Source organism: Python bivittatus, unplaced genomic scaffold, assembly GCF_059951505.1.
Source record: "Python bivittatus isolate LINGU-HERP-01145 unplaced genomic scaffold, Pbiv_v1 ctg000560_np1212, whole genome shotgun sequence".
Classification (NCBI taxonomy): Eukaryota; Metazoa; Chordata; class Lepidosauria; order Squamata; family Pythonidae; genus Python; species Python bivittatus.
In genome coordinates, this window is record NW_028277083.1 from 9205837 (window position 1) to 9216433 (window position 10597).

Here is a 10597-nt window from a genome sequence, read left to right on the forward strand (position 1 = left end):
TTAACAAAGACCGCAAGATCCAAGCATGTAGAAACTGCCTGTGGAGTAAATACATTAAGTATTTTCCCTTCCCCCAATATGGTGTCATCTACACGTGCTGAGACTACAATTCATCTTAGCTGTGAGTTGTAGTCCTAACTGACCCAGAAGACACCAGGTTGGGGAAGCCTAACCTAGACATTCTGAACAGCCTTTCTGATCCTGGCTAGTGGTACCGAGCACTCATTGCAAGGTTATTTGCTAAAATATCAGACCAAGATGACCACCACAATTCTCAACGAGGAATAATTCATTCACACCGTAAACCTTATTGGTTTATTTAATCTTGTCATTCTACGCAAGTACAAACACAACATGACTACAAGATGCTACCAAGTTATACAAAAATCAAACTTTATAGTAATGACTGTACAACAGTCTGAGAATTCTCTGGCCTTTTAGAAACTGAACCTTGGTTATTCCAGTCACAAAATCCCCGCCCCCCCCCACCCCCCACCCGAGAGGTCAGGAAAATAAAAATGTTTCAGCTCATGTGTTTTGCACATCTTCTAAAAAGCAAAAGATTTACCGCATTCTTGGAAGGAACTGGGCAAATGAATAATCTGTTTTGGGCAAAAGAAGGTCTTACCATTAGTGTCCCCTTCACCCGAGTTATTGGGTTGGGTTCAGTGAACAACAGATAATAATATGGGATCTTTTCTGTACCGCTAACAAGAATTTAATGGGTATTTTCAGTGTGTCACAGACTCTCAATATCCAACACTGCAATAGCCAAAATATAATTTTGGGGTGGCGGGAGGATCAGAAACAAAGTGGGGGTATGAAAATTTACCAGGCTAGGTGAAAGGGGACGAAGACATTTTGACATTGAAATATATGTCCAAACCATTTTGGCATGTCTGAGAAGCAACATATTTTCCTGGATTTGTAAAGATTTTTAACATATTTTTCTTGGACTGGTAAATAGATTCTTAGCTATTTTTTATAATTTCTCAACTGTCCCTTTGCTCTATTCTCATTCCTTTCTTTTTTTAAAAAAAAGATACCATTTTAATGGGTACACTTTTAACTTAAAGAACAAAGCTGCTGAGTCCTGTGTTTTATCGAGAAGAGTTGGAACTGGATCTACTGCGGTGACGCCTCCGGCCTGGAGATCTGGATCTGGATCGCCTGCGAACTGGGGATCTGCGGCGGGGAGACCTGGATCTGAAAGGGAACAGTTAGATGGAAAAGCTTCAGCTGAAGATAAGCTACATGTAGATAGTGCTGTTTAATCAGCACAATTCAAAGTTGTTTTCACAGGGTATTCATTTATTGTCTGTCTTTCTCTGAAGAGGAAACTCAAGCTTCTTGCGTGCACTTGGAAGGACCTTGGAAGAGAAATCTGACCGCTGCCCCTCTGTAATAAAACCTACAAGAAGGATCTCCCTAGATGACTGCAGGTCCACTCAATAATGGCCCCCAAGGAAGGGTTTCAAGGATCCTACTGACAATTGAAAACTTTAACAAACTTGTTGTGACAAGTGATATATGCTTACGCCACAAAAATACTGCTTCAGTTAAGATGTATCAGCACAAGAGAAACAGATGCCTATCTGATTAATCACAATGGACCTCCTGGATCTTACTGTAAATGTATTCAGAGCTGACCTTGGGGAAGGAACGTAAGAGACATTAAGGAGGGACTTGGAGAAGAGATTAGAGTCCAGAGGCTGAAGGCTGAAGGCAGCATGAGAAAGAAACTCAAAATAAACCCACCTTGATTTTGTTTCGTATAAGATGAGACAGAAAGAAACTGACTGGTTTTCAAGATGGCATTACACCCTAGGACCATAAAGTGGCATTCCTGAAATCCTTGCAGTGTCTGCTTCTTGACCTAGAAGCATCAAAGGGCCGACACCTGCATCACTTCTTAAGGCAGCCTACCTTCTCCTCATGCGTGGTGGCGAACGGCGCCACATGGGGGGCGGTAGCAACATCCTTCTGGGAGGAGAGAAACGCCTGGGAAGAGGTCTTGGCCGAGGAGCTAAAACAGCTGTGGCAGTAATCTCCTGCCCGTCAATCTGCCCTGTTTGGTATCACAGAAGAAGAAAATCAAAGTCAAGCTTCTCAAGAAAGCACATTTTCTAATTTCATCTACCTACACGGCAGCCGGCAACTGTTCTTTGGTCAGACACAGAGGGGGAGAAAAAGCCAGCAGTGGGCCTTGGGAATGGATGGATTCTTGGTTAAAATGAAGTCCATAGGAAGGACACATCAATGAGATGAAAGTTTCTCGACCACTAATGACGTATCCTTGTAAAGTTTAGACCAGAGATAGCTAGGATTTTTGGAACCACACAGAATTTAATCTATGACAATTATTACCAACATATAAGCCTCTGCACATCATAGGCTGTAACAGTTATACTCCAGCAGATCCACTACTTGGAGACTGTAATGTTAGATTCTTCAATCAATCACCCCAATTTTGGTCAATCATTAATATCAGAAAGATCTACCCTCTTTTACTTTGAGTGAGAATCCAGTCTGGATGGGTTACAGAGACTCCATCCTCAAATCCTTGGGCTAATTACTTGCTTAAAGGGGAGGGACCCAGCAATGGCAAACGCTTGGGTGGATGTATTTATCCATGATGCAATTTTTATAGCCGCCCACTCGATATGCAACAGCAACAAATAACAATCAACAGAATAAAATACTTTGAAACATACTGTGCTGGAGACGATTCAAACCACCAGAAAATCAAAATAGGCTCACAAGACCTCCCAACCCAGTGCCTGGGGGAAGAGCCAGGTCTTCAGAGCCTTTCAGAAAGCAGGCAGTCTGGGAGCCATCCAGATCTTAGAGGGAATGCTATTCCATAGGGCAGGCCCAGTGACAGGGAAGGCACATATCCTGGGTTCCCCCAGAAGATGCTACTTGAATGACAAGACCAGGAGTTTGCCAACCCTGTTACGTCTTATCAGACAGGCAGAGGTAATTGGAGACAGGTGGCCCTGCAAACAGCCAGACCCTGTGCCATGAAGGGCTTTGTAGGTGACAGCCAGCTCTAGACCCGCAACCAGTACAACTTTGCTAGTGATGTTACACTGGCATACAGAGATGTGCCCACAATGACTCACATTGCTGGATTCTGGACCAACTATAACTTCCAGATGGTCTTCAAGGGCAGGCCTGTGTGGAGTGTGTTGCAGTAATCCAGATGAGACGTGACCAAGACATGAGTGACTATGAGCAGGACCCCTCAATCAGAAGTGGACTGAGGCTTGTGGAAAGGTTGTTTAAGCCATGGGTGCCACTGCTCTTCAAGCAGGAGCCATGAATCTAGGAGACCCCCGCCCAAATATTCCACCAAGATTGTTTGGTGCACAATCTGGAGCTCTACCAATTTCTGACACCTACCTCCATCCATGTGTTTCAGTGCCTTTTCAGCATCATCTGGATTCTCAAACTCAACATATGCATAACCTCTGGAAAGGTGTGGGTTCAGTCTATCCGCTGGCATATCAATCATTTTGATCTTTCCATAAGTAGAAAATATTTCCATTATGTGATCCTTAAAGAAAAAAAAAGAATTCCCCAGAATCACTACATACTCCTAATTTAGTCTTCCTAAAAGAATACTGAATAAGAGACAGCTACACCTTTAACTGAGATGTAAGAATTATCAGCCAAATCTATAGAGGGGATTTCTGCTTCAGGTTTGCTTTCTAGTTTAGCTAAAATATATTCCAGAATATTTTTACAGGAAAAATAGTATAGAAATACTAGGAGTGAAAGAAGCACGAGTTTACAAGACACTGTGCTTAATTAGGCCCCAATTAGGTTCACTATTGGATCTATACCTGAAAGCATCAGAGAACAAATATGGAGGGGAGGTAGGGAGAACTCTCCCTTAAACTATGGAGAACCACTGTCAGAACAGGTAACACTGGATTAGGCTGATCAGATACAAACCCTGAGTTATTCCTCCTGTTACCATACCAATGTTTTCATAAGTCCAGCAAAAGTTCCTTTACAAACAATTTGTAAATCCCCAACATTCAAAGGTATTATGACTTTAATTTTGCTCCTTCAGGGTCTTGTTTTCCTCCTTCTTCTGGAACACAACTAAGTGACTGGTTAGTTACCTTTGTTACATTTCTGGTAAGCCTTCCAACGTGAACTTTGGTGGGTTTGGGTGAGGGGCTCCTCCTCTTCCGTTCTTTTTCATCTCTCTTGGGCGGTTTAGATCTGGAGAAAACAGAGAAATGTTTTTCTAATGAGCAAGCTTGTAGCAAAAGTCAGCTGCTGGCTGTTGTTTAAAGGGCATGCTATGAAACAATGGCATTTCTGAATTGCCTACGTTTCAATGAACTTGGTGGACCTTCAGACATTATAGGAAGAGAGTTGAGTTAAATCTATGGTGGGGAAAAAGTCAGTAGTTTGGCAGCCTTTTCTGATTAACAAATACTAAAAGGCACCAGCTGCAGCGCCCTTTGTCAGCCACGCAGAGCAGCCAGATGTAGGATTTAAAATGGGGTGAGATGGGAGGAAGGGGGGTAGATAGGTTAATTACGCAGCTGCCGGTTCATGTGAGATTGATTACAAGTGCCTTATCAATTAACAATTGTAATGTGATAAAGAACCATTGTATTTACGTCTGCATAAACGAAGCTATCATCCCCTTCTTTTCTTCCTCACCTCGCCCCAATTTACACCCTACATCAGTCTAGGCACTTTACGCATCTGATGAAATGTGCCGCATCTCATGAAAGCTTTTGCCTTTTAATAATAAGCATGTATAATTATCAGGTAAACATAATCAATGGATATTTTCAATAATTAAGCAAGCAAAGATTTAAGGCAGGGTTCCCCAAAGGGGTCAATATCGACCCCCAAGGGTCAACAGGACTATCCAAGGTCAATGTTGTTATTGCTATTATTATTTGTAGTACTATTAGTTAAGGTAGTATGGGGGTTGATGAACAATCTGAAACTTCATGAAGGGGTCGATAAGCGGAAGAGTTTGGGGACCAATGATTTAAAGCAGTGTCCTTATCTGTTCCTAACTCCCAAGATTTTAAGGCACATTGTTCAAGCCCAAGTGTATAACATTCCCCCGGGCAACCCCCACTCACTTGGAACGGGACCGTCTCCGATTGTCGTGCCTACGGCGGGAAGGGCTTGGAGAGCCTGAGGAACTGCTGGAGCTGGAGCTACGAGAAGTGCTGGAGCTCCCAGAACGGCTTGAGGCAGAGGAGGAACTGGACCCACTGCTGGAGCCAGTGCTGGAGCTTGACCCGGAACTGGATGTGGAACTCGACCGAGACCTGATGGAGAAGCAGCAGGATGTATCACCAAAACTGAGCAGAAGCAACTCCCTCGATCTGTGCAAGTAGAACACTTGCAAGTAGCCCTCGTAAACCCCCACACTTTCACATTCCTCCATCAAGAAAGAGGAACTGAAGTAATTTTTTAAAAATTATTTCTGTCAACACCTTACAGCCAGAGCGGGCAGCCTAAGACCAGAGGACTGGAAGGGCTACCCCCAAGCCCCTTCTTGGCCACTATCCTCATGACACAGTGTTTGGAAATACCTAACGGTTATGGGATAAGCTTTAAAATAAACTCTGAAACTCTCCCTCCTCCCCACAAAAACTCCTCAGGAAGTGAGTTTCTAGCTCCTGAGAACCAAAGATGGGCTTCATCTAAAGATCGCAGCGCTGCATTTACACTTTTTCAGGAATCCTAGGATTCTGTTCACCTGGTGCTACTGCTGCCACTGGAGGCGCTGTGCCTTTTGCGGGTTTTGTCACGCCCACGGTCCTTTTCACTTGATTCCTTTGTGGCTGGTTTGTCCTTGGACCGATCCTTGGATTTTTCTTCAGTCCGGTCTTTGCGCTTGGTCGGAGAGGGAGCCCTTTAACAAAAAGTCCAGAATTTTATTTTCTAACTTCAGTTGCCAAACACAAGCAAGAAGATGAGAATGTCGGAGAATTCCCAACATTCACACTACGGAAGAAAGGCAGAGCCATGAGGTATGTATGGAAATTATGAAAGGAGCAAAGAGAAGCATTTCTAATTCCTCATGCTCCCCAGGATAGCCCTAATAGGCTGCAAAGGACTCTCCCCTCCTTCCCCCCAACCCCCAGGAGGAGGTAGGCCTTGAAAATTCAGACAGTGGTTACCTAGTGCTGGACTTTTTATTATTTTCTTTGATGGCTAGCAAACTCTTCTTTTTCATTCCTGACAGTTCCATTTTCCCCTTCCGAGTCCCAAAGCAGCACTGTGGGGGCCTCACTTATCTGAAAGCTTACTTCTAACTCCTTGAATCTGAGAAACGGATCCCTAAGCGAGTGCAAGAAGCTCCAAAGAGCAGCCTAGTGACAAGATAAAAGGATTGAGAAACAATTAACGTACAGGCAGAAGAAAACAAAACCCTACTTGATAAGAAAGGCAGGCAACACTGAGGCAATATTCATGCAAAGCACTGTAGTCACTAAAGCACTGGGTGGCCATAACAGCCAATTACCTGGCTGAAAATTGCACCGGCTGAACAATCTATATCAGTGTTTCTCAATCTCAGCAACTTTAACCTTGTGTGGACTTCAACTCCCAGAATTCCCCAGCCAGCCATGACGTCAATACAGTTTAGAGTTGCTGAGATTGAGAAGCACTGATCTACATTGTATGTTCTACAAGCTATTTGGATATCTTCTAAGGACCTCTAATACCAAGGAAACAAAGCATATAGGTTTTTCTGTGTAGAGGTTTCTCAGAATTGTATCTTGAAATATGAAATTAAATATGAACAACATTAAATATGAATTAAAACTCTGGGGAGAGGGGCTCCTAGACTCATGGCTCCTGCTTTGAATTTGAGGTTAGTATAATCCAGCAAATGTGATCTATGGTTTAGAGCTTAACTTTATATGTGAGCCAGGCCATTATGGGTCGTTCAACAAACCCCAGTAAAACAAACAACTGTGCACTATGTATGAATTTAGCCACTGTGAATGCAATTACTTTTCTACAGCTTATTTAGAAGCCTTTAATCTGATCCTTCAGTATACAGTGCATAACAGCATGCTAAGATATACTCCCTTTCCCCAAAGAACAGCATGGTGTACAGGTGATAATTACGTTTGCATATATTTCTTAAGTATGTGCAAACATATCTCCAGCAAACCTGACTGGAGTCACTCTTTGGGAAACAGAGAGAACTACTGAAAGACCAATATTTGTAATCTTTGTACTTCTGTTTTTATATATTGGGGCCGCAACAGGTACTGTGAGATCATTTGACTATTTTGATACTGAAATATGTTAGTGTGGAACGCTACAAGCTCTCATCTCATCTCATCTGGAGAGTGTAAGTCGGGGGAGTTTGGTGTGGCACCCTGTTGGCATTTCAACAAACCTGCATTTCAATATTTTCAAGAGATGGAACAAGGTTACCTTACCGCACAATAAAGAAATATCAAGATACCAACATTTCCTTTATCTCACTGCTACCCTCCCTATCCTAGCTTTATTTTAACCCACGTACCAAGCTCCATCGCTAAATGTGTTGTCCTTAGCTCCTTAACCATGAAAGAGATACAGGTTACAAAACTTGAACCACCTCTGTGTGATTTTATTCTGAGTGAGCATCAGAGTTCCAGGCTACTTATCAGACACTCCTTCTGCAAAGTTGGAGGGCCATTTGGAATTGATTCTAGAGCCACCCATGTAAGACTGAGTTTTATTACACTGATATATTATTTTATATCTTTGTATTATTAGTGCTGCGTTGAACCACCCAGAGTCCAGCTGGACTGAAGGGGTGCACAACTCCACTAAAAAAATAAAATAATGGAGGGGGGCACAGAATCGCCTCTCCCCGCTTCAAAAAACTGGATAAATCAGATTTCTTTTTGCTGCTGCAACAGCAGCAGCAGCAGCAAACCATTCTGCTACAAACGTAAAGCATTAGAGGGCAACATTTGTAAGTGGTGCAAAGATTACTTTCAAGACTGACAATGGGCCATTGGGGAACCCAATCCCTGCCCCCGCCAAAGAGAGGGGAGCAGCTCCTTCAGCCCCCCGGGATCTTGTACTGAGCAAGAGGAGACCAGAAAGGGGCGGAGCCAGCTTGGTTTACGTCACCCACCCGCACACCGCCCCATCCTCGAGATTCGGAGGAGCCTCCCCTCCCCCCTTTCCGTCCAGGCCATCGGCGCTCCCGAGGCAGGCTCACGCTCATCCACAAGGACGACCCTGCTGAGAAGCCCCTCGGGGGCCCGGGGAACCGCTTCTCGACGCCCTCACGGCTGTCCCCAAACCAGATGGCGACGGATTACCACCTCTCCGCTACTTACATCCTCAGAGCTCGCCCGTTGCTCCTCCGTCGCGCTCGCGCTGACGTAGTTTGCCGCCTTCCGCAGAGCTGGGCGCACGCGGATGGCGTCAGACGCGAAAGGGGAAGGGCGTTGAAACCCAGGGCGCCTCTGTCTCCGTGGTTACGACCCCTCCCTTTTTTTTTAAAGGGCCAGGCCGGCGCATTTTGCAGTTACGGTCACGCGTTTAGAAGAACGCTTCTGAACCAGCGAAGAAAGCAAGATCTGCAGTGGTTGGTGCGTGCAAAACAACGGGAATAATCAACTTGCAAAAACAACAACAACCCCCATACACTCTTTTTTTACAACCGAATGTCTCCCGATGCGTTGGACCACAACTCTCATCCACTTCCATGGCTTGGAGTGATGGGAGTTGTAGTACACTTCATCTTTTCGGGGAGGGGGAGGGATCAAGTTGGGAAACTCAAGGGCTTAGCATCTCAGCAGGTTCCAGATGTTGCAGAAGACCATGCTAGCATCTTAACAAGGTTCCAGATGTTGCAGACCACGCTAGCATCTCAACAGGTTCCAGATGTTGCAGAAGACCACGCTAGCAACCTGGGTAGAAGAGTTGCAGTTGCAATCTGGGAAAACGGCTCGCTCCGCGCCCTCGGGCTTTGATTGGACTGGAGAGCGTTATTGTATCTTGTTTCTGAAGGTGAATATTGGATATTATATCAGGAGGTTATGAAATGCACAGGTTGATCTTGCATCAAGTTTCTCTCCAGCTGCCTCGATGGGACATAGGGTTGCACTAGCACCGTGTGCGAAGCTGAGCTAGTTTTAACCATGATTCGGGCGCGGGGGCGGGGGGAGGTTTGGTTCCTTCAGGCAAGTGTTGACTTCTGGTGACAAGTCCCTGTGGTTTTCTTGGCTAGATTTTTGGAAGTGGTTGGCCCTTGTCTTCTTCCCATGGCTGAGAGGGACTGGCCCAAGGTCACCCAGCTGGCTTCATGCCTAAGGCTGGACTAGAACTCACAGTCTTTTGGTTTTCAGCCTGGTGCCTTAACCTCTACACCAGTGTTTCTGAACCTTGGCGACTTGAAGATGCGTGGACTTCAACTCACAGAATTCCCCAGCTGGCTGGGGAATTCTGGGAGTTGAAGTCCACGCATCTTCAAGTCGCCAAGGTTCAGAAACTCCGCTCTGCACCAACCTGGCCCTCGGTAATAACAATAAAGTCCCTACAGTTTTCTTGGCAAGTTTTCAGAAGTGGTTGGCCCTTGCCTCCTCCTCCCCAGGGCTGAGAGAGAGGAACTGGCCCAAGGTCACCCAGCTGGCTTTGTGCCGAAGGCAGGACTAGAACTCAGAGTCTCCTGGTCTCTAGCCTGGTGCCTGAACCACTACCCCAAACTGGCTCCCATTCACATGATCATTACAGCATTATTCCTTTGGTTACTTTGATTTAGGCTATGCCACAAACGTAGGAAATGGTTATCTGAGTTAAACATGTTACGTGAACGCAGGCCCTGGGGCACATTCATGCCCCTTCCTCTTTTAAAGTACCCCAGACCTTGTTCCCGGCAGCCTCTGTGGAGTTTGGTTTTCCTTCAAGGAGTCAAAATAAAAAGACAAAAAAGGGGGGGGACAGCTGTTGCAGCCACGCCAGCAGCATCTGGATTCGTGCAACGCTGGAGAAGCTGGTGTTCTCTGCTGCAATTAGCAGAGCCGGGAAGGGATTAAACTGCAGCATGAAACCGTGGGTCAGGCTCCGGAGGTGCGTGTGAACACGGTGCACCAGCATGCATTTTCTAGAGTAAAGTCTCCATTTTCAAGTTCAGGGCGGGGACCTTTCGAAATAAGCAGAGCCAATATTGCACGGTTAGCCAGCGAGCAGAGAAGGATCCCTTTGGGGTTTTGTAACAGGTCTTATTATATTGCAGTTGGGTCCGGGCAAAACGGTAGCCCCCATTTAGTAGCTTTTACATAGGAAAATCTCTCACGAGGACCACCTCTGCCCATATGGGTGGGAGCCCCTTGAGACCATCCCTCATTTTCTTCTATACTGTAAAACAGACAATAACATCCCACGGTGCGATATCTCTCCTCTCATAGTTAGTTTCCAGGGCATGCAGTTTTATTTTCAATACCTGCTGTCAGATCCAGAGTGATTTCATTTTGTTAACGGCTTCTAAATTTTCTTCCGTTCCTTACAGAACCCAAACAGAGAACCCTGATGTTATCTGCTAATTGAGGTTACTGGTTTTAGTGTTTTTCTCTTCTTCTTTTTCTTT

General features: G+C 45.1%; 1 protein-coding gene across 1 annotated transcript; it reads right to left on the reverse strand.

The window, feature by feature from the left end:
- Nucleotides 1-303: 303 nt before the first annotated feature.
- Nucleotides 304-8500, reverse strand: RNPS1 (RNA binding protein with serine rich domain 1). Its single transcript, XM_007423842.3, has 8 exons — nt 8346-8500; nt 6174-6365; nt 5750-5905; nt 5124-5315; nt 4134-4236; nt 3406-3559; nt 1927-2068; nt 304-1206 (listed from the first exon to the last, which is right to left on the reverse strand). The coding sequence occupies exons 2-8, from the start codon at nt 6242-6244 to the stop codon at nt 1101-1103; spliced, it is 924 nt and encodes a 307-aa protein (XP_007423904.1). The 5' UTR covers nt 6245-6365; nt 8346-8500; the 3' UTR covers nt 304-1100.
- Between the last annotated feature and the right edge of the window lie 2097 nt (nt 8501-10597).

What these genes read in the sequence shown, in the direction of transcription:
- RNPS1 (XM_007423842.3), bottom strand. Translation starts at nt 6,244, where the DNA reads ATGGAACTGTCAGGAATGAAAAAGAAGAGTTTGCTAGCCATCAAAGAA. An exon ending in CGGAGACGGTCCCGTTCCAA is followed by an intron (nt 4,237 to 5,123) that starts GTGAGTGGGGGT and finishes TGTTTTCTCCAG; the next exon opens with ATCTAAACCGCCCAAGAGAG. An exon ending in TTACCAGAAATGTAACAAAG is followed by an intron (nt 3,560 to 4,133) that starts GTAACTAACCAG and finishes TTTTTCTTTAAG; the next exon opens with GATCACATAATGGAAATATT.